Raw genomic sequence first — 25,263 nt, 5'->3', positions numbered from 1 at the left:
AGGCCCATGTACCGCAAAAAAAAAAAAAAAAAAACAAACAAACTCTTGTTCTGCAGACATGTAGGAACTTTCCCTTATATCTTTAAGAAGTATCTTCCAGGTACAATTGGAATATTAGGAAAGGAGAACTGAAGTGTTGCTAGAGGAGTCAGGGAAAGTTACTCAAGTTGGTGACACATGAGTTGAGATGTGAAAATAAGCAGGAGAGGGTAAGGTCGATGGAGAAAGTGAGAGCAGGAAAGACATGGCAGATGGAGGGAAAAACATGTGCAAAATCGTGATGTCAGCTGAGAACCCAAATGGCCTTAGGGAGATTATATAACTTCCTTGCTTTAGTCTTGGGGAAAAGTGAGCCCCTACACTGTGCCAGGTGCTAGGAATACAGACATAATTAAGACACTATTTCTCTTGTCCTCAAGAAGTATACAGTATGTTGTGAAAGTAATAATTTTATCTTTTCCCACTATTGCAACTGTTTTATTTCTATTTTTTATGATGTTCAAATGGTCCAGTATGCTTAGCTCTGCTTCCCGACTAAATGCCACATGCCTGTATCTGGTTATCCATGTTGCCAGTGGTGCTGGTATGAGAGACTACTTGTAGGTTCCTCCCAACTGCAGGATGAAGATAGATCACAGAACGTGTACTACTGACGGCAGGATCTGTCCTCATATTCATAACTGAAGGACCATTTTCCAAAATATTCATTCATCACATTACATTTACATTTTATTGCCAAGACTTGAGGTCAGTATTCATGAATTCAATCCACTAACCCCCCTCCACTGGGCACCAATTAGATGCACAGCTTTGAGCCTAGGTGTTATGCAGCTGCAACCATCAACCACATGACGGTGTCGTCCGTTCAGTAGCTAAAAATTTCATTGGGATAAATATGTGTATATTACTAAAATAAAATATATCGGGGCACACATTTCCTGTAGGGAAATGAACATTAACTTTGCAGTACTCAAAGTCAATCTGCAACCTTTTGGTTTCATGATCTTGGACAAATTATTTAATATCAAGTTTCAATTTCCCCCTCCATAAAATGGAAATGATGACACCTCCTACCTTAATAGTTGCATATGTCTGTGCATATGTGTTTGTGCTGAATAAATTAAATAATATATAAATCAATCTGGCCTGTAGTATGACTTCAGCATATTTCTACCTAGCCACTCCCCTCCCCACCCCAGGCCAATCGTCCCAACACCCTAAATATTTTAAGTTGTTCTGAAGTTCAGAGGAACATAAAATATTTGGTGGTGTTTTACTTCTTTCATGAATGATCCAACTTCAAACAAATTTACATAGCAACCCATATATAGTTCTCTCAATACTCAAAACAACGCCTTTACTAAAATAATTTGGAGTGGTGACTTACTGTGGCCTTGGATCCTGCTACAGAGAGATTTGGCATATATTATCAAGAATACCGTTTTATTTAAAAAGCTCATAAAGCTTCATCCTCAGCTATTACTGATTTAGGAGTAGCAGATATATGGAAACTTTCACACTCTACTGAACGGGATTATACATTCTTCTCTAACCCACATAACTCATATTTCCAGGCTGACTTTTAAGTTCCTCACTTTCTGATTAATGATGTGAATAGCGGGGCTCTAGGCAGCGTTCTCTTATCTGAGCATGCCACAGACTCACTTTCAGTTGACCTTCAGAAAGTATTAGACAGCATTTCTGCAAAACTTCCTTTAGTAATGAACGCTGGAAAAGAAAGTTATGATTTGTGATTCTAAAACTACATAGAAATACAAAATACACACACAGTCACTGACATGGGGACTCTGTATGTATATATACAGGCTCTCTTATTTTTACTGATTGATATCATTTTTTTTCAGGAGCAAAGTATCACTAATTACAAAAATAAACTAACTAGCAAAGTTCTCATTAAAGATAAATGTGAACTGGGAAGAACATATGGATAAATCATCCCCTGCCTCATTCAAATTGAAAAGAAACACTGACTCTGGAGGGAACAGTGAGAAATGTGTATATTATAAAGTTATAGGTTTTAATAACTTCACCTCATTCTATTAAGCCTCTAACCCCATTGGAATCATAAAAGGTTAATACTGAAATGAACCCTAAGAGCATAAATTAGGCATTGGCCATTATATCCCCCCAAATGAGCCTTAAGCTATGTAACACTTGATCAGCAGGATTTTCCTCTTTTATTAAAGAAATGAAGATACACTGCATTGAATGACATTATTGAGAATACCTAAAATTTCTCATTATCCTACAAGCGCTTAAAATTGCTATTACAGATTTCTGCAGGCCAAATCCCAGTTCCCAATGGACCCCTGCAGTTTATGGAGTACTAGCAGGGAATGTGTTTCAGTTGCCCACAAGTACATACTTATATAGTCATATTGGGTATTTTCAGGAGAAAATGAGATATTTTATTTTTATTCTGTCTCTAAAGAAGGGTCAATCTGAAATGGCCACAAATCAAAACTGGGGCCGGCGCGTTGGGGCTGTTTACCGGGGGCGGCCGCGCGGCGCGAGCGGGCCACTCCGGGGCGGGCGCGCGCAGGGATGCTCGGGGGTCGGCGTGGGGGGGGGGCGGCGGCGGCGGCGGCTGTGTGGGCTGAGGCTGCAAGGGTAGCGCGGGCCCCCGGGCCTTTCCTGAGCCGGCCGCTTGGGCTGCGCCGCCGCCGAGGCCCCTTCAGCCTCGGGGCCGGGCCCGCCGCCGCTTCTGAACGCGGGGGCCGGGGAGCCACTGCCTGGGCCCGGAGCCTCCCCTCGGGGTTCAGGCCCGGACGGGGAGCTCCGAGCTGCTGCCCTCCTCGCCGGCCTCCGAGCCCCATTTCCTGCTTTTTCAGTTTCCCTGGGGAGGTGATGAATTGTTCTGGGGGTCCCCGATGAGGCGGGCCGGGGGGCCGCGCTCTTTATAGAGGGTCCCCGCGGGGCCTGGGGAAGCGGTCGTCTTTGCACGGGCGGGGGACTTCCCGAGCCTGCCGGGACCATGAGCTGAACTGTGCGAGTGGGACATGTCCGAAGCCCGAGAGCCAGCCCCCTCCCCCGGCGGCCAGCCTGGCATCTGAAGAAGCCTCTCTCGGGGCCTTGCAAAGTCTGATGACAGAGTTTTTCCATGACTGTACAACCAATGAAAGAAAACGTGAGATAGAGGAACTTCTTGATAACTTTGCTCAGCAAATAGGATCCTGGAGATTCTGCCTGTATTTGCTCTCCAGCACTAGGAATGACTGTGTAATGATATACAGTTTAACGTTTTTTGAGAATCTGATCAATAAAATGCGGCTTGGGGTCCCATCTCACGATAAGATGGAAATCCGTAGCTGCCTGTCCAAACTCCTCTTGGCTCACCACAAAACCTTACCTTACTTCATCTGGAACAAGCTCTGCAAAGTGATTGTTGACATTGGCCGTCTAGATTGGCCCATGTTCTACCATGACTTTTTTACTAACATTTTACAGTTGATCCAGTCCCCTGTGACAACTCCCCTCGGGCTGATCATGTTGAAGACAACTTCAGAAGAGCTGGTTTGTCCCGCCGAGGACCTCAGAGTGACTCGGAAGGAAGAGTGGCGAAAGCTGCTGCTGGACCAGGTGCAGACAGTGCTTGGGCTACTGACAGGTATCTTGGAGACTGTCTGGGACAAACACAGCGTGACTGCCACCACCCCACCACCATCCCCGACCTCAGGAGAAAGTGGTGACTTACTGAGTAACCTGTTGCAGAGTCCTAGTTCAGCCAAACTGTTGAATCAGCCAATCCCCATCCTTGATGGGGAGAGTGAGTATATCTGTTCCTTGGCCTTGGAGTGCCTGGCCCATCTCTTCAGTTGGATTCCTCTGTCTGCCAGCATCATCCTGTCCTTCCTTACCAGCACCTTCCACTTTGCCTGCTTTGGCTGTGACATCCAGGCCAGAAAGGTGGCAGCGGTTAATGGCAGCAGCCAGAACTGTATGTTGGGTCAGGAGTACAGCTGGCTTGGGGTCCTGGCCATGTCCTGCATCAATGAACTCATGTCCATGAACTGTGTGCCTATGGAGTTCGAGGAGTACTTACTGCATACATTCCAGCAGACTTTCTACCTTCTGCAGAAAATCACCAAGGATAACAATGCCCACACGGTGAAGAGAAAGCTAGAACTCGATGAGTGCTACATCGAGACGTTTACTGACCTTCTGCGGCTCTTTGTGAGTGTTCACCTAAGAATCGAGTCCTACTCCCAGTTCCCCGTGGTGGAGTTTTTGACAGTTTTGTTCAAGTACACATTTCATCAGCCTACTCATGAAGGTTACTTCTTGTTTAGGTATCTGGACGCTCTTTTTGGACTATCTGACAAGGAAAACGAAAAGCCATCTGGGAGACAGGGAAGCAGTTCTCAACAGGTACGAAGACACCCTAGTCCTCTGGCTCATGGAGGTGTTGAATCAAATCCACTTCAGATACAACCAGGCCCAGTTGGAGGAGTTGGATGACAAAACTCTGGATGACGATCAGCAGACAGAGTGGCAGTGGTACTTACGGCAGAGCTTGGAGGTAGTGGCCAAAGTGATGGAGCTCCTTCCCACACACGCCTTCTCAACACTGTTCCCAGTTCTTCAGGACAATTTAGAAGTTTATCTGGGGTTACAGCAGTTTATAGTTACTTCAGGGTCAGGACACAGGTTGAACATCACAGCAGAGAACGACTGCCAGTGGCTGCACTGTTCCCTGCGAGACCTGAGCTCCCTCCTGCAGGCTGTGGGCCACCTAGCCGAATACTTCATCGGGGACGTGTTCACAGTGCACTTCAGCGACACCCTCACGGTGGTGGAGAGGTTGGTCAAAGTCACTTTGTATGGATCTCAGATAAAACTGTACAACATTGAGACTGCCGTGCCATCAATATTGAAGCCTGATCTCATTGATGTGCCTGCTTAGTCCCTGGCTGCTCTGCAGGTTTACTCTCAGTACTGGCTAGCCCAGTACTGCAACGAGGCTCATCGGCAGAATATGCAGCAGTTTGTTACGCTCATCTCCCCCACCACGGATACAGTCACACCTCTGGTCAGCACCAAGGTCCGAGACAAATTGCTGCTATCTGTGTGCCATTTACTGGTCTCACTGGCCACCACTGTGCGACCTGTCTTTCTGATCAGCATCCCTGCAGTACAGAAAGTATTCAACGGAATCATCGATGCCTCTACCCAGCAGCTTGTTGACAAGGCTCAGCTATTGGTGTGCCAAGCCCTCTCTAACATCCTGTTGCTTCCATGGCCAAACATCCCAGAGAATGAGCAGCAGTGGCCTGTGTGCTCCATCAACCATGCCAGCCTCATCTCTCTGCGCTCTCGGGATTATTGCAACCTGAAGCCCAGTGCTGTCACCCCGCAGAGGAAGATGCCCCTGGATGACACCAAAGTGATTATCCACCAGACACTTAGTGTCTTAGAAGATATCATGGAGAATATCTCTGGGGAATCCACCAAGTCCCAACAGATCTGCTACCAGTCCCTGCAGGAATCTGTTCAAGTCTCCCTGGCCCTCTTTCCAGCTTTTATCCATCAGTCAGATGTGTCTGATGAGATGCTGAGCTTCTTCCCCACTCTGTTTCAAGGCCTTAGAGTACAGATGGGCGTGCCTTTCACTGCTGATGTTGAAACTGATCTGTAGTCTACAGTAGTGGATCATCCATTGTTGCTTCACTCTGAGTGATGTGACTTAAATATGCAACTCAAATGTTCTGTAGTTGTGAGTGTTAACAGTCCACTTTTGACTCTGCCTGTAGATTAGCTGCTGTTTGTATCAAGATAGTGTTAATTTAACTTTTAATTGTGAATAGTGTTACTATGTTTTCTCAGAGTTCAGATAATGACAAAGAGATGATTACAGTGATAATACAGGCATAACCTGGACATCACTAAAAAAGAAGGCTAAATGACTGTGTGATTTAATGACTGACAGAAGGACACAAACAATAATATTAGGGAGGTAAATAACCAAAACAGAACATGCTGTGCAATATGCAGAGAATAATTGGGGATCAGGCATGGTGGAGAAGGGGAAGTGAAAGCATATATGAAGACTGAGTCTCATAAATCTTACAAGCAAATACTTGTCAGTCAATAAAAATTTTTCATCATCCAAAAAAACACCAACACACAGTCAAAAATTCAGGCCACTGAATTAGCCCGGGCACACCACATGAAGGAACACCCATTATCTTATTGTCCTTTTTTGTTGTTGTTGTTTTGTTTTTTATACAGCAGATATATATTTTATTGTTCAAACCAAGAAATCTTATGGGTGAAGATTTTTATTACAGTATTTATTCACTGACCGAATGATCTGATCTTATTTTATTGATGGTCAACTACCATTCAAAATTTATTTTTGAAAATAAAATTATTTCTAAATGACTTAAAATAACATATATCTATGTTAATTACATATACATTGCTACAAAAGTATATCAATTAAAGCAAAAAGTGTCATTTATATTAAAAGTGAAATAGGTCTGTGTCTTGAGGGTTTGGGGAGGGGGAAGAGTAAGCTGTGACAAAGTGAGAGAGTGGCATGGACATATATACACTACCAAACTTAAAATAGATAGCTAGTGGGAAGCAGCCGCATAGCACAGGAAGATCAGCTCAGTGCTTTGTGACCGCCTAGAGGGGTGGGATAGGGAGGGTGGGAGGGAGGGAGATGCAGGAGGGAAGAGATATGGGAACATGTATATGTATAACTGATCCACTTTGTTATAAAGCAGAAACTAACACACCATTGTAAAGCAATTACACTCCAATAAAGTTGTTAAAGAAAAAGTGAAATAAGCAGATTCTCTTTTCTTGTTACATATTTACACATTTCAATTCCCTAGCTGCATAGTATGCCTTGCAACTGATATTTTTCTGCAAAATGTTTTTTAAAATATAATTCTTCTCTCTTTTTTTACACACCCATAATCTCCCCCCAAATTGTTTTTTACTTAATTGAAAATGCTGATATATTTAATTGCCACTTTTCTTTATACCATAACTTTTTTTTTTTTTTTTTTTTTTTTTTTTTTTTTTTTTTTGTGGTACGTGGGCCTCTCACTGTTGTGGCCTCTCCTGTTGTGGAGCACAGGTTCCAGACGCGCAGGCTCAGCGGCCATGGCTGACGGGCCTAGCCGCTTCTCGGCATGCAGGATCTTCCTGGACTGGGGCACGAACCCGTGTCCCCTGCATCGGCAGGCGGACTCTCAACCACCGTGCCACCAGGGAAGCCCTATACCATAACATTTTTAATTGAGATAATTCTCTCTCTCTCTCTCTCTCTCTCTGTGTGTGTGTGTGTGTGTGTGTGTGTCTCAGTACCTGGTAAAAACTAACTAAACATTTAAAAAATGATGAATAGTTTCAATTCCATTTTTTTTGCAATGACAGGTGAAGGTATTTCAGCCCCAACAGATTTATAAGTATGTCTTATTGCCTTCATTCAGAAAACTAATATTATTAATGAATATCTTACAAGACAAATTGGTTAAATTAAGTTGATTCCATATATGACTCATTTAAATATTTCTATGTATGCTTTATTTTCCCTTAATCTCTTCATTTTGGTACATCTGAATCTGCTTTTGTATACACCCAAATTCCTGGTGCTCAAGGACGCTAGAGATGATAGAATTAAAATAGCAATGTTTGAGTATTCTTAACCATGACATTATGCACGTATAATAACAAGGACAGAGTAAAATACACACAATCTTGTGACATCTACTCTTTGACTTAGAGACGCAGCAGATGAAATTAATATTGTACTGATAAACGGTTTTAAACTGTTTATGTGGAACTAAATTATCTCTCTCACTGTTTTTGTTTTTGCTTTGAATTTCACATAACTTTTTACTTTTTATTTATTTTTTATTTTTTTAACATCTTTATTGGAGTATAATTGCTTTACAATGTTGTGTTAGTTTCTGCTGCATAACAAACTGAATCAGCTCTTCGTATACATATATCACCATATCCCCTCACTCTGTGTCTCTCTCCCACCCTCCCTATCCCACCCCCCTAGGTGGTCAGAAAGCACCAAGCTGATCTCCCTGTGCAACGCAGCTGCTTCCCACTAGCTACCTATTTTACATTTGGTAGTGTATATATGTCAGTGCCACTCTCTCACTTCGTCCCAGCTACCCTTCCCCCTCCCCGTGTCCTCAGTCCATTCTCTATGTCTGTGTCTCTAACAGAAACTAATACAACATTGTAAAGCAATTATACTCCAATAAAGATTTTTTAAAAAAAGACTGAATGGCTATACTTCGCAAATATATGTGATGTTCTCTGAGTATTCTTTTTTGACTGTATTCCCTTCCTTACCTCCGATATATCCACTATTCTGAATATTATGGTAATCATCCTCATGTTTTCCTTTATAATTATCATATATATATATAGTCTTTAAACAACTTGGTATTTGATTTTATATAATTGGAATCACACGTTTGTCTGCAGCTTGTGCTCAACGTTATGCTTTTAAGAATGCACAGTATTGATGGAAGTAGCTGTATTTCATGTATTTTCCTTGATGTATAGTATCTCATCGTAAGCCTACAACATGGTTATTTTGTTCATGAATCTGTTGATTGTTTCCATTTTTTTTTTCTTTTTTGGCCTCACAGCATGGCATGCAGCATCTTAGTTCCCCGACCAGGGATCGAACCCATGCCCTCTGCAATGAAAACGTGGAGTCCTAACCACTGGACTGCCAGGGAATTCCCTCCAGTTTTTTGTTGGTACAAACAATGCTGCTGTAAGTATTTTTGTACATGTCTCATGGTTAGAATTGCCAGGTAAAATGCAAAGTGCCCAGTTAAATTTGAATTTCAGGTAAATAACAGAATTTTTTTTTGGTATAAGTATGTCCCTAATAATACATGGAAGATATACATAGATGTAGATACATACTATCTTTTGTTATTTATCTGAAATTCAAGTTTAATTGGATGTCCTGTATTATTTGTTTCCTAATTCTGGTAATTCTATTTATGGTCCAAATTTTCAAGGAGTTATCTAGAATATATATAGGATATATATAGTTATCTAGGATATGTATATCCTAGATATATATATATCCAAAGGGTGTAATTGTTCTGTCATGGGAAATAAGCATGTTCAACTTATTTCCAAATTGGTTGTATTTACATATCTGCTTGCAGTTGTATGAGAACTCTCATCATCCAGTACCTTCACTAATACATAGTGTTGTCTGACTTTTTAACTTTACCAGTTTGGTAAGGGTGAAATTATATATCCTGCGGTTTTAATTTTAATTTCTTTCATTACTAATGAATTTGAGTATCTTTTCATGTCAGCGTGAACCATTTTTTCTTCTTCAAAGTGCCCATTCATGTGTTGTGCCTCTTTTTTTCTATTGAGCTGCTTGCCATTTTGATGATTTGGAGGATTTCTTCATATATTCTGGATACCAAACTATTGTTGCTTTACTATGTTGCATAAATAGGCTTCCAGTTTGTGGCTCATCTTTTCAAATTGAAGTTAGTCCTTGTTGATCATATATGTGTAAGTTGGCTTCCAGAATCTCTACTTAGTTCCATTGTTCTCGTTGTCTATCCCTGAGTCCAAAACACACTATCTTGATTATTATAGCTTTATAAAAATGCTGGATTATCTGGTAGGGCATATCTCCTAATTTTTTTGAGTTTCAATTTAAGGTATGGTACGTGGTCAGTTTATATTAAATGTTCCATATGTGTTTAAAAATGTACTTTAATCCAGTTGTTGAGTGCCACGTTCTATAATTTTCCATTAGATTAAGCATGCTATTTGTGCTTTTCAAATCTTCCATATACATACTGATATTTTTCTGCTTAATCCATCAACTATTTAGAGAGGTATGTTAAAATCTTTCAATATGATAGTGAATTTGCTCATTCATTTTTTCTTATAATTCTGTCAAATTTTACTTAATAAATTTTCAAACTATTTTCAAAACTATTTTTCAGTAGATTCCATCATGTATAGAACTGCCAAATTTCCATAATGAATTGATTCTTCTATAAATATATATTGACATTCTTTATCTAAAGTAATAATTTTTACCTAGAATCTATTTTGTCTGATATTAATGTAGCTGAGCCATATGTTTTGTTTACATTTATTTGGTATAGCTTTTTTATTCTTTTAATTAAATATTTTTTGTGTCCTTATGTTTAAATGTGACTCTTGTAAATAATATATTAGTAGATTTTTTTAAACATCTAATCTGAAAATCTTTTTACTGGGGAACATAATTTGTATTGATTGTAATTGCTAATGTATTTTGATTCATTTCTATCATCTTATTTAGTATTTTCTATTTGTCTCCCTTTTGCTAGAGTGTTGTTGTTTTTCTAAAATATTCCTTGCCTGTCTGCTTTCGCTTTGGCTGTGATTCTTTCCCCTGTTTACATTTTTCATAACACTGTTTGAGGGTTGTGCATTCTGTTTTAATTATCTTACTAGCTCATCTAGAAAATCTAATGTATATGTGTAATGTGAGAAATTATAAAATTGATCAATATCATTTTCTGTTCTCAAAGTATATAAAAATCTTAGAATGCTTGAACACCAATTAGACCATCCCAAATTATATGCTGTTTTTCAGTACTTTTAGTTTTATCTTCATTTTCTGTGAACATGTAGTCTTCCATATTGACAGAAAATGAAGCAAAATATTTTGTTATTAAATATTTTTTCCTTACATGACTTGAATTACCACATAGAATTTGATTATTTAGAAAAAAATCATAATTTGACTAAATCACTTTTATTGGACATTCAGCTTGCTTCCACACTTTCATGATTACCAGTGGTAGGCTTGGTTGACTAAAAATTATGTAGAAGTAAGTCCAATAGCTCATAATATCAGTTAACATTTATACATCACCCCTGTGAAGTATAATTGTGCAAAGTGGTCTTCATAAATTATTTCATTAGTCTTAACAATGACCCTGAAGTAGGCGCTATTATTAGTGCCATTTTTGAAATCAGGGAACTGAGAATCTGAATTTATATAACATGGTTAAGGTCATACTGCTAGTGTATTATGAAATTGGGCTTTGGATTTATGCAGTTTATTTTTTGAGATGGAGAGCAAATAGTGGGGATTTTAAAAAAACACATTTTCCAGGTTCTATTTAAAGTATCAAAAATGGTGTCAGACTACTCCAACACACACTAAAAATCATCAATTAATGGTAAAATATATGATTAGAAACATTCATTTTTGACCTATTGGTTGTCTTGACCATCTAGTTATGTTGGCCAAACTGTTATCTCTGCAGACACTTTTGGACAATTTGCTTTCAAACCTCTTTTCTCACCAAGGCAACACAAGGTGATGACTGCAATTCATATCACCTAATTCTTAAGATTTCTAGTGTGCAGGCATGTCTGCTGTAACCTTCAGGCCTCCCTAACAAAGAGATTTCCTAAATCACAAAATAGGTAGTCATGACAAAAAGATGTGCACTTAAAAAAAAAATGACTCATTTCCCAGCTTCCACTGAAATAGGATTAAATGAACATGAATATGCTTTATACCACTATTCAGAAACATTTCTTTAACATGATAATAAGAATACCTATAATTTAATTGTAGATATAAGCCATGAAATAAAGGTGGTTACAATCTTGACTACTTTAACCTGAAGACCAAGAACTAGTCTTGGTGAGCAATTATAGATTTTGATTTAAATTTACTAAGACTGGCATCACCATATTGATTTTTCTATTTTGTGTCACAGACAGTTCAGTATGATTTCAGATTTTCATGAACAGCAATTTAAACATGCTTGAAAATATAATATGAATTTTGTAAAATTAAATGGCATTATATTCCACTTACTTAAAAAGAGATATCTATAGCCACAACACTAAAGGTAGAGATTTTTGCCTAATTTATTCACTACTATTGCCATAGTTCCTTGGTCAGAACCTGGCAGAGACTAGGCACTCAGTAAATATTTGTTAAATGAATGCAAAAGTAAATATTTACTTCACAGCAGTCACTGATGGGAGCATATCAGTTGTATACTATAAGGGGGAAAAAAAGAAACCTAGTGTCTTGCTTTGTAGCAGCAGTTTTCCACAGGTGGCCTGGCTGCTCCTGAAACTGAGCAGGACTCTTTGGGGCATTCCAGGGGACAGATCCCCTTCTCTCCCTCCCATTTCCCCCACCTCTTGTTTGTAAAAAAGTTTTAGAGTCCTAGGCCTTCTCTGAGTTCCAAAGAGCATATTTAATCAGAGTAGTGAGAAAATGCAGAAACAAAGGAAAACAATCAAGCAAGACAAAATAATAATAGTTTAGCCATAAAACAAAGCCAAGGACCTTTAGTTCCTCCTCAAGAGCTGTAGATGGTATCTTGAGCCATATCCTTGAGTTGTCTTACAGATGCTAAAACCCCCACCAGGTGGAAGAAGTTAACTGAGCGCTGACCACAAGCACATAGACCCCAGACCAGTTGGAAAAAGATTGATGATTGAGACTCTCAAAATACCACCCTGTCACCTCACCACCAATCAATTAGAAGAATGTCCATGATCAGTCTCCCTACAGCCGTCACCCCTAATGATGCTTTTCTGAATGCCATCAGGGAGTTCAAGGTCTTTGAGCATGAGCTGCGCATTCTCCTTGCTTGATCTTGCAATAAACGCTGTACTTTCCTTCACCACAGCTTGGTATCAGTACTTGCTGTACATCAGGCAAGTGGACCCAAGTTTGGTTTGGTAACACTCCTAGTATATATCTGGGGCAGGACTTGTACTTTGAAAAAGTTCCCTTGAAGATTCAGAATTATACTCATGCTTTATAACAAGTTTTTCCAGAGCCATAAGTGCAAGCTACTTATCATGTTTCTTTCTGGGTAGATTTTTTTTCTATTAAGTAGTGACCCTCAAAGTCGTTATTATAGCCTAGCATGTCTAACGGTATTTTCTCATTAAAATTCATCCTTTGTCCTTTGTTCAAAAAATATATGTCTGCCTTATGTGCCATCAGATGAGATAAGGAGTTGGTAGGCAGCTGTACAGGGTCAGCTGGAATGAAGTGAGATAGCACACAGCATGTTAACACACAGTGGGTACAATTACCAATATCAGAAGAGCCATTTTAAGTATTCCATTTGTGCGTTCACTGATTTGCAGATGTTCTGGAAAACATCCTGTAATTTCATTTTAAGCATCTGAATCAAGAGATCATTCTAATCAATTTAAAAGCTTTTCATTATAAAAAGTTTTAAAGGAAGCTGTGCATTATTAACAGCTATTGAATATACACATTTTGGAGAAAATATTTTTAAATGACTTCTCTTACAATTCTTATAGAAAACTGGTCAGCATTGTGCATTGTTCCTCAACAAGGGATGCATATTTAAATCAATACAGGTGAGCCCCAATTTGTAAAGTACAAATTTAAAAAAAAATGAATTTAGAAACTCTGTTGGTTGGTTAAATTTTCTGTGCAGAGATGGTCTTTATGTTCAGGAAAATCCAGCAAGACCTAATAGAGACAGCACAGAGACAGCGATCTTGAATTCCTGCCCTGACTTGGCCTTAGGAGACTGAACAACTCACTCTGTTACTCTGGGACTCAATTTTCTCATTTGTAAAGTAAGATAATTTTTAAAAATTCCTCTAATGTACAAGCCTCTATGAAGTAATTAATGCCTGATTAAATTTTATTCTAAATCATGGTTCCCAAATGTCCAATGCTAGGTTGACTGTATAAGTATCGTCTGTAGAAATACTTAAAATTAGAGATACCATGGCCTCACCTGTAGCTATTATGGAAACCTGCAGTTTTGTTAAATGTTTTGTTAAATATATTTTCTAAGTGAATCTCATGCACTCCTCCCCACAAATCCAAAATTTTGGACCTCCTTTTTAAAGCACTTCCTGAGACTGTTTAATCTATAAGAGACATATATGAGTCAGATTTGAAAATACACTTTTTTATTGCATGTCTTTTCATGGAGCTGATTTGATCATTCTTTTCTGTTCCTTTATATAAAACACTGTGTTTAAGATCTACTGTGCAAGTTTTCCCCCCTTTCTCCTTATTTTATATTTCTTAGTTAGGTTCACTTTCAAGAGGTAGAATTACTAGATCAAAGGCTATGAACACTGCCAAATAGGCCAGTACTAAGTTTGAGGCTGAAGCAAATGAGGCACTCACTTTGGACACCAAATGTTAAAAATATTTTGATTCAGGGGGCTTCCCTGGTGGCACAGTGGTTGAGAGTCCACCTGCCGATGCAGGGGACGCGGGTTCGTGCCCCGGTCCAGGAAGATCCCACATGCCATGGAGCGGCTGGGACCGTGAGCCATGGCCGCTGAGCCTGCGTGTCCGGAGCCTGTGCTCCGCAACAGGAGAGGCCACAGCAGTGAGAGGCCCGTGTACTGCAAAAAAAAAAAAAAAAAAAAAAAAAAAATATATATATATATATATATATATATATTGATGCAGTATTTAAAAAAACACAAAATTATTGCAAAAATCCATGGTGAACAAAATAACAACATTAAATAAAGACAGGATCAAATTTTCCTTTTGCCTCAGGCTCCAGTATGGCTCCTCATGACACTGCTGCCAGAATCTACTGAATATTATCTTTTCTAAAGACATTTACAAATTTTAAAAGTAGAAAATAATATCTTAGTGTTATAATTTCTCATAGGTATTTATCTACACACACCTTTATACCTCAATGCCACAATAAACTAAGGTGACTTCCAAATCATATAAAATTTGGCAAAATTATGTGAATTAAAGGCAGATGAGAAATGATAGGAAATGCTACTTTTCCTCTGCATTTCTTTCTGTTTTCCTTTTATATTATTCACACCCATGCTATTTGGTTCATACCAGTTTACGATTATCATCTTCTTGGTGGGGTGTTCCTTTATCAGGGTGAGGTCTCTGTCTTTGTCTTTGTTCCCATTAGTGTTTTCCAACTTCAACTCTGCTTTGCTGAATATTAATATTGATTTGATTTCTTTTGTTAGGAATTTACTTGAATATTTTATTTAAAACCTGTCATTTTGTTTATATATGACTCGTAAATAGAAAGTAGCAGGAATTATTTTGGTTCTGATTTGAATATATGTCTTTCAATAGACATGCTTAATTTATTTCTATTTTGGAGATCACTGGTCTATTTTTTTAACATCTTTATTCTACTATAATTGCTTTACAATGGTGTGTTAGGTTCTGCTGTATAACAAAGTGAATCAGCTATACATAAACATATATCCCCATATCTCCTCCCTCTTGCATCTCCCTCCTACCCTCCCTATCCCACCCCTCTAGGTGGTCACAAAGCACCGAGCTGATCTCCCTGTGCTATGTTGCTGCTTTCCACTAGCTATCTATTTTACATTTGGTAGTGTATATGTGTCCATACCACTCTCTCATTTTGTCCCAGCTTACCCTTCCCCCTCCCTGTGTCCTCAAGTCCATTCTCTACATCTGAGTTTTTATTCCTGTCCTGCCCCTAGGTTCTTCAGAACCATTTTTTTTAGATTCCATATATATGTGTTAGCATACGGTACTTATTTTTCTCTTTCTGACTTATTTCACTCTGTATGAGAGTCTCTAGGCCCATCCACCTCACTACAAATAACACAATTTCGTTTCTTTTTATGGCTGAGTAATATTCCATTGTATATATGTACCACTTCTTCTTTATCCATTCATCTGTCGATGGGCACTTGGGTTGCTTCTATGTCCTGGCTATTGTAAATAGACCTGCAATGAACATTGTGGTACATGATTCATTTTGAATTATGGTTTTCTCAGGGTATATGCCCAGTAGTGGGATTGCTGGGTCATATGGTAGCTATATTTTTACTTTTTTAAGGAACCTCCATACTGTTCACCATAGTGGCTGTATCAATTTACATTCCCACCAACAGTGCAAGAGGGTTCCCTTTTCTCCACACCCTCTCCAGCATTTATTGTTTGTAGATTTTTTTATGATGGCCATTCTGACCAGTGTGAGGTGACAACTCATTGTAGTTTTTATTTGCATTTCTCTAATGATTAGTGATGGTGAGCATCCTTTAATGTGTTTGTTGGCAATCTGTATATCTTACTTGAAGAAAAGTCTATTTAAATCTTCTGCCCATTTTTGTACTGGGTTGTTTGTTTTTTGATATTGAGCTGCATGAGCTGCCTGTATATTTTGGAGATTAATCCTTTGTTAGTTTCTTCATTTGCAAATATTTTCTCCCATTCTGAGGGTTGTCCTTTTGTTCTTGGTTATGGTTTCCTTTGCTGTACAAAAGCTTTTAAGTTTCATTAGGTTCCATTTCTTTATTTTTGTTATCATTTCCATTTCTCTAGGAGGGGAGTCAAAAAGGATCTTGTGATTTATGTCATAGAGGATTCTGCCTATATTTTCCTTTCAGACTTTGATAGTGTCTGGCCTTACACTTAGGTCTTTAATCCATTTTGAGTTTATTTTTGTGTATGGTGTTAGGGAGTGTTCTAATTTCATTCTTTTACATGTAGCTGTCCAGTTTTCCCAGCACCACTTATTGAAGAGGCTATCTTTTCTCCATTGTATATTGTTGCCTCCTTTATAAGGTGATCATATGTGCGAGGGTTTATCTCTGGGCTTTCTATCCTGTTCCATTGATCTATATTTCTGTTTTTGTGCCAGTACCATAGTATCTTGATTACTGTAGCTTTGTAGTATAGTCCGAAGTCAGGGAGCCTGATTCCTCCAGCTCCGTTTTTCTTTCTCAAGATTGCTTTGGCTATTCGGGGTCTTTTGTGTTTCCATACAAATTGTGAAATTTTTTCTTCTAGTTCCGTGAAAAATGCCAGTGTTAGTTTGATAGGGATTGCATTGAATCTGTAGATTGCTTTGGGTAGTAGATTCATTTTCACAATGTTGATTCTTCCAATCCAAGAACATGGTATATCTCTCCCTCTGTTTGTATCAGCTTTAATTTCTTTCATCAGTGTCTTATAGTTTTCTGCATACAGGTCTTTTACCTCATTACGTAGGTTTATTTCTAGATATTCTTTTTGTTGCAGTGGTAAATGGGAGTGTTTCCTTAATTTCTCTTTCAGATTATTCATCATTAGTGTATAGGATTTCTGTACGTTAATTTTATATCCTGCTACTTTACCAAATTCACTGATTAGCTCTCGTAGTGTTCTGGTAGCATCTTTGGGATTCTCTATGTATAGTATCATGTCACCTGCAAACAGTGACAGTTTTACTTCTTTTCTGATTTGGATTCCTTTTATTTCTTTTTCTTCTCTGATTGCTGTGGCTAAAACTTCCAAGACTATGTTGAATAATAGTGTTGAGAGTGGGCAACCTTGTCTTGCTCCTGATCTTAGTGGAAATGGTTTCAGTTTTTCACCATTGAGAACAATGTTGGCTGTGGGTTTGTCATATATGGCCTTTATTATGTGGAGGTAAGTTGCCTCTGTGCTTACTTTCTGGAGAGTTTTTATCATAAATGGGTGCTGAATTTTGTCAAAAACTTTTTCTGCATCTATTGAGACAATCATATGATTTTTCTCCTTCAATTTGTTAATATGGTTTATGACATTGATTGATTTGCATATATTGAAGAATCCTTATACTCCTGGGATAAACCCCACTTGATCATGGCATATGATCCTTTTAATATGCTGTTGGATTCTGTTTCCTAGTATTTTGTTGAGGATTTTTGCATCTATGTTCATCAGTGATAATGCTCTGTCCTTTCTTTTTGTTACATCTTTGTCTGGTTTTGGTATCAGGATGATGTGGCCTCATAGAATGAGTTTGAGAGTGTGCGTCCCTCTGCTATATTTTGGAAGAGTTTGAGAAGGGTAGGTGTTAGCTCTTCTCTAAATGTTTGATAGAATTCGCATGTGAATCCATCTGGTCCTGGGCTTTTGTTTGTTGGAAGATTTTTAATCACAGTTTCAATTTCAGTGCTTGTAATTGGTCTATTTATATTTTCTCTTTCTTCTTGGTTCAGGCTCGGGAAGTTGTGCTTTTCTGAGAATTTGTCCATTTCTTCCATTTTGTCCTTTATATTGGCATATAGTTGCATGTAGTAATGTCTCATGATCCTTTGTATTTCTGCAGTGTCAGTTGTTACTTCTCCTTTTTCATTTCTAATTCTATTGATTTGAGGCTTCTCCCGTTTTTTCTTGATGAGTCTAGCTAGTGGTTTATCAATGTTGTTTATCTTCTCAAAGAACCAGCTTTTAGTTTTATTGATCTTTGCTATTGTGTCTTTAATTTCTTTTTCATTTATTTCTGATCTGATGTTTATGATTTCTTTCCTTCTGCTAACTTTGACGGTTTTTTGTTCTTCTTTCTCTAATTGCTGTAGGTGTACAGTTAGGTTGTTTATTTGAGGTGTTTCTAGTTTCTTGAGGTAAGATTGTATTGCTATAAACTTCCATCTTAGAACAGCTTTTGCTGCATCCCATAAGTTTTGGGTCATCGTGTTTTCATTGTCATTTGTTCCTAGGTATTTTTTGATTTCCTCTTTCATTTCTTCAGTGATCTCTTAGTTATTTAGTAGTGTATTGTTTAGCCTCCATGTGTTTGAATTTTTACAGTTTTTTCCTGTAATTGTTATCTAATCTCATAACGTTGTGGTTGGAAAAGATACTTGATATGATTTCATTTTCTTAAATTTACCACAGCTTGATCTGTGATCCAAGATAAGATCTATCCTGGAGAATGTTCCATGAGCACTTGAGAAGAAACTGTATTCTGTTCTTTTTGGATGGAATGTCCTATAAATATCAATTAATTTTATCTTGTTTAATGTATCATTTAATGCTTGTGTTTCCTTATTTATTTTCATATTGGATGATCTGTCCATTGGTGAAAGTGGGGTGTTAAAGTCCCCTACTATGATTGTGTTACTGTCAATTTCCCCTTTTTTGGCTGTTAGCATTTGCCTTATGTATTGAGGTGCTCCTATGTTGGATGCATAAATATTTACAATTGTTATATCTTCTCCTTGGATTGATCCCTTGATCATTATATAGTGTCCTTCTTTGTCTCTTGTAATAGTCTTTATTTTAAAGCCTATTTTGTCTAATATGAGAATTGCTACTCCAGCTTTCTTCTGATTTCCATTTGCATGGAATATCTTTTTCCATCCCCTCACTTTCAGTCTGTATGTGTCCCTCGGTCTGAAGTGGGTCTCTTGTAGATAGCATATATACGGGTCTTGTTTTTGTATCCATTCAGCCAGTCTGTGTTTTTTGGTGGGAGTATTTAATCCATTTACATTTCAGGTGGTTATCGATATGTATGTTCCTATTACCATTTTCTTAATTGTTTTGGGTTTGTTACTGTAGGTCTTGTCCTTCTCTTGTATTTCCTGCCTAGAGAAGTTCCTTTCGAATTTGTTGTAAAGCTGGTTTGGTGGTGCTGAATTCTCTTAGCTTTTGATTGTCTGTAAGGTTTTAAATTTCTCTCTCAAATCTGAATGAGATCCTTGCTGGGTAGAGTAATCTTGGTTGTAGGTTTTTTTCTTTCATCACTTTAAATATGTCCTGCCACTCCCTTCTGGCTTGCAGAGTTTCTGCTGAAAGATCAGCTTTTAACCTTATGGGGATTTCCTTGTATGTTAATTGTTGCTTTTCCCTTGCTGCTTTTAATATTTTTTCTTTGCACTGAATTTCTGATAGTTTGATTAATACGGGTCTTGGTGTGTTTCTCCTTGGATTTATCCTGGAGGCTCTCTGTCTCCAGGATAAATTTATCCTGCCTGCGCCTCTCTGTGCCTCCTGGACGTGATTGACTATTTTCTTTCCCATATTAGGGAAGTTTTCTACTATAATCTCTTCAAATATTTTCGCAGTCCCTTTTTTTCTCTTCTTCTTCTGGGACCCCTAGAATTCGAATGTTTGTGCATTTATTGTTGTCCCAGAGGTGTCTGAGAGTGTCCTCAATTCTTTTCTTTCTTTTTTCTTTATTCTTCTCTGTGGTAGTTATTTCCACTATTTTATCTTCCAGGTCACTTATCCATTTTACTCTGCTGTTGATTCTTTCTAGTGTATTTTTCATTTCAGTTATTGTGTTGTTCATCTCTGTTTCTTTGTTCTTTAATTCTTCTAGATCTTTGTTAAACATTTCTTGCATCTTCTCGATCTTTGCCTCCATTCTTTTTCCGAGGCGCTGGATCATGTTCACTATCATTATTCTGAATTCTTTTTCTGGAAGGTTGCCTATCTCCAGTTCACTTAGTTGTCTTTCTGGGGTTTTATCTTGTTCCTTCATCTCGTACATAGCCCTCTGCCTTTTCATCTTGTCTATCTTTCTGTGAATGTGGGTTTTGTTCCACAGGCTGCAGGATTGTAGTTCTTCCTTCAGCTGTCTGCCCTCTGGTGGATGAGGCTATCTAAGAGGCTTGTGCAAGTTTCCTGATGGGAGGGACTGGTGCTGGGTAGACCTGGCTGTTTCTCTGGTGGGCAGAGCTCAGTAAAACTTTAATCTGCCTGTCTGCTGATGGGTGGGGCTGGGTTCCCTCCCTGCTGTTTGTTTGGCCTGAGGTGGCCCAACACTGGAGCATACCTGGGCTCTTTGGTGGGGCTAATGGCAGACTCTTGGAGGGCTCTTGCCAAGGAGTACTTCCCAGAACTTCTGCTGCCAGTGTCTTTGTCCTTGCAGTGAGCCACAGCCACACCCTGCCTCTGCAGGAGACCCTCCAACACTAGCAGGTAGGTCTGGTTCAGTCTCCTATGGGGTCACTGCTCCTTCCCCTGGGTCCTGATGTGCACACTACTTTGTGTGTACCCTCCAAGAGTGGAGTCTCTGTTTCCCCTAGTCCTGTCAAAGTCCTGCAATCAAATCCCATTAGCCTTCAAAGTCTGATTCTCTTGGAATTCCTCCTCCCGTTGGTGGACCCCCAGGTTGGGAAACCTGACACAGGGCTCAGAACCTTCACTCCAGTTGGTGGACTTCTGTGGTATAATTGTTCTCCAGTTTGTGAGTCACCCACCCAGCGTTTATGGGATTTGATTTTATTGTGATTGCACCCCTCCTACCGTCTCATTGCAGCTTCTCCTTTATCTTTGGATGTGGATTATCTTTTATGGTGTGTTCCAGTATCTTCCTGTTGATGATTGTTCAGCAGTTAGTTGTGATTCCAGTGCTCTTGCAAGAGGGCTAGAGATTATATTTTTTGTTTGTTTGTTTACTGATTATCTTTTATTCTATAATTGTCCTCCTCCCCACTGATGATAATCACATCATGCAATTGCTTAAGGAAGAAGACAGGTCTTTTGTCCTAGAGAAAGGTCCACATTCTGAATTTGGTAGATTGTTTCCTCATGGTGTCATTTAATGTGTTCTTCTATCCATGGTCATTCCCAGAAACTTGTAGGTAGATCTAGAGACTTAAATGTATTTTGGCTCAATTTTTGGCAAGAATATTTAGTGGGTGGTGGTGTTTATTTCCTATTTTGCATCACATGCTGTTTGATTGTTCTACTTTCAGTAATGCAAACAAACTGTCAGTGTGGGCTTAGGTGATGTTGCCTGATTCCTTTATCAGCAAGTTTTTCAACCTTTCACCTAATGATTATAGAGCATTAATTGATTTTTTTGCCAGAATGTATTATTCCTTTAGGGGTTATAAAGTGGAGATTTTATCATTCTATATTTCTCTTGAATTTATCACTGGTAACTCTTCTTTAAAGAAGCACCCTTCTTCATTGTTTGGTTACCCTGAAATATAGTTAAGCTGGAAAAGTAGGATAAATGCTTAATTTTTCCGCATATTATTCATTGGTTTTCAGAACAGTGAATTGCTGCCTTAGCAACTTATAGTGATTTGTAATGAATTTTTTATCATTATGAATTTTTGTGTTTTTCTTCATCTTACGAGTTTTAGTTCACTGCAGTCATTATTGCTCAAATTATTCCATTTTTTGGTCAGTAAGATTTCCCTCAAGTTAACTTCTATATTCAGATTTTACTTAACTTTAAATTGGGCTCCCTCTTTGAATTTTACTCACTTCTGACGTTTACCCCCCTTTAGATACTGTATTTCACTACTAGGCTGCTGGAATACTACATGAACATCCTTGAATGCTCTAGGCACAGCCACACATTTGGTAGTATTCACTGACTAACGTTCCAAGCTCTTGCCAATTGACTGTGGTTCAGTTCTATGTTGTACATGACACTTAACTGAGATTTGTTTTTCAGTAGCTCTACACTGCCTATAAATTCAGTCTGTACTCATTGGTATGGAACTTAGAGTCCTCCATGATTTATCTTCAAAGTCATTTCTCATTTCTACTTTTCCCTCCCTCACTGTTGCTCATTTGTCTTCTTCACGTTCTGAAAAGATAGCTCTGTGTTGGGTACCACCTGCAAATCTAGGTTTGTGGTAGTCTGAGCTAATTTGGGGGAAGCTTAATAGAGTTTGAAATCAAAGCAGTAGGAGATGTGCTTGAAGTTTTTGTAAATTCGTCTAACTTGCTTTGTCCTGGTTCTAGGCTCACCAAGAGAGTACAGACAATTACTGGGTTTCCTAGGTAGGTCTTACTTTCAAGAAGAGACTGCTCTCACCAGAGTAATTTATGCCCTATTCCTTTTTCAATTATATTTCTCATTATAATTAGGCTCCTGGCATTGTAACTATATGTGGCTTTCCATATTACATCCTTTATATAACCTATAGGGAAAATCTATAGGGAAAAGACAGCTTAACTACAGTATCCAATTACTATCACAGTCCTACTTCTCACTGTAAATAGTCAACTGTCTTTCTGATCAGTCTTGTGAGCCAGGTGATGTGAATCTACCCCTTAAGTAACAAGTCCACTCTAGATACGGTGACAACTCAGATTTCTGAGTTGACAAGGCTGAGGGCTACCATGATCCCAGACCTTGACATCATGGTAATGCCTCACTGTGAGGCAGTCAGCAGCCTTTCACCTGGCGACAGAAGTCTTTGTGTTGGCTTCATCCCCATTTGTCTGGTTTGAGCTTCTACAGATACAGTTTGCAAGTCATCACAGATTAGACTATCATGTAATGCTATTATTTTACTTTACAGATGAGTAAACTGAAGCCAGAGAAGGGAGGAACATGTCATGAAAAAGCCATGATTCATTCCAGGTCTCTTGATGCTCAGTTGAGCATTCTTTCCATTGTTTAATGATTCTCGATGTATAAAAAGGATTTTCCTGTTCTCATTTGAATTACATGTATATATTCAGGGATTATAAAACTCTAGTGATTGCTGAGACCTTAGAGATCATGTAGTCTACTGTTTCTCAACAGGGATCTATGAAAATAGATATACCAGCATTCTCCTTGGAGATTTTCATTCTATGGAACTGGGGTGGAGATAAAAGACTATTTTTTTTTAATTTCCCAGGAGATTCTCCTACACAGAAAGACTTGGAAACTCGTGATCTAACACAACTTACTTGTACAGATTAAATAACAGAGACCTAAAACAGAGAAGGAATCTTGCCTTTGTAGATAATTTCTTACTCAGGGGCTCAAGTCACTCACACTTGACTTTTGAGCTGTTATTTACAACTCCAGCACTATGTACTGTGTGCACAGATTGGAGCTTTTCAGTGTGGAAAATCTATGTTAGGGAAGTAAGGAAAGCAGCACAGTATCCTAGAGTAAATCCTAGAGCAGATTGTGAACTCAGTCCCAAATGTCATTTGGACACAAGTGTTTTCTGCTTCTATTGCTGCTACTTATATAAGTTATGCTGTTGGACATATTCAAAAAGGCAAAAAAAAAACACCTCCAATTAGAAGAGGGCAGTGGCAAACATTGCCATCACTGAATTTAGAGAAATAAGCATGGATGAGGTCATTAAGTCAAAGTTGAATTTTGAAATATAATCAGATTCTGAAGGGCCCCAGGGCAGATTATTCAGGTATTTGTGGATTGTTCTCAGCTACATACCAGTATTAGGAATATAGAATGTACTTTAATATTCATGGACAGTTCTGGGGCTGTAACTTAAACTCATTTTAGAGGTTCATATACGTATTTCAGTTGCCTGTGCCAGTACCTACTTAGATGTATATCTGCACATTAATTTTCTTAATGATGTTGTGCACTTCTGTGTACTTGGCACAACCATAAAGCATTTCATAGTCATATAAGGAAATAAAACAACTCATAACAACTCATAAATAAAAGATAAATTTCACTAACTGCTATATGTGTTCAGAGATAGAAACTATCACAGTCAGTTTGTGGGAGATGATGGCAAAGGTTAATGGCATATGAGGTGAGCCTTGGAGAGTGAGTAGTGGAGAGAGGGAGGGAAGGAGGGCGGGGTGGGGGGAGAGAGAGAGAGAGAATGAATGAATGAATGAATAGAGAGAATAAGAACACCCATTCCAGGCACAGGGAGCTGTATGAACAATGCCATGGATATATTGGAGAATAAAATATATTAGGTCAGAGTAACTCAGAGAATTATACTTTGCATACCTTCTCTGAAAGATGTTTCTACCCTCTTAGTTCCCTTGAGAAACTTTCTAATGAAAACTCTTGTCTTCTATGTATTAATAAATTGTAATGGCTTTAATAGATAGTTGGTAAGCAGAGAGGTGTACTTGAACATTACCGGTAGGCCACATGTGGTATTAACAAAAGCCTAGAGCTCTGACAATGATATGGTGGCATGAAGGGTAGGATAGTAATGTTGAGGAAAAAGGAGAAATAGATTTGAAATCAGAGGGGCAGGATATGAGCCTCTTATCTGCTACTAATTAACAGGATGATATTTGGTTTTTATTCAGTGTCTTTTGGACCTCAATTCATTTATAAAAAGAGTATGAAAATGTCGACCCTTTCTAGCTTTCCAGGTTGCTGTGAGGATCAAATAAGTGCAAAATTAGGTGTTAACATGGAATATAATTATTACTAGCTGTAATAATGGTAATTTTAAAATTTTATATCATTTAAAGATTTTTGTACCTATTCCAAATGAGGATTTTTTTTCATTCTTTTTAAAAGCATTAATCTTGTAATGTCACAAATAAATTTCTAAGATGAATCACTGGTATAAGGATAGAAGTCTGATTCATAAGTCCTTTCTGGATGGCTTAGAGACATTTAACTGTTCATATGAGTATGAAAGGCTAGGAGGCTGAATCACTGATGGGGAAAAAGAATCAGTTTAGGGGCATCGATTAGACTTCAGTAGCTCATATCATCTGCCCACAGGAGCTGGGCACAATTACTCTCCTTGCATCCTTTGATTTCA

General features: G+C 38.5%; 1 protein-coding gene across 1 annotated transcript; it reads left to right on the top strand.

Moving 5' to 3' along the window:
- Positions 1-3,072: 3,072 nt before the first annotated feature.
- LOC309796988 (exportin-6-like) lies at positions 3,073-5,656 on the top strand (the record flags this gene model as incomplete). The annotated part of the gene is given in 3 exon segments (XM_082610365.1): positions 3,073-4,301; positions 4,303-4,921; positions 4,925-5,656. Coding segments are annotated over 3 exon segments (2,547 nt in total). The 5' UTR covers positions 3,073-3,105.
- Positions 5,657-25,263: the final 19,607 nt, after the last annotated feature.

Source organism: Mesoplodon mirus (assembly GCF_964341445.2).
Source record: "Mesoplodon mirus genome assembly, chromosome: X".
In the NCBI taxonomy this organism is placed as follows: Eukaryota; Metazoa; Chordata; class Mammalia; order Artiodactyla; family Ziphiidae; genus Mesoplodon; species Mesoplodon mirus.
Note: the sequence above shows the minus strand (reverse complement) of the source record. Positions and strands in the feature narration are given on the sequence as shown.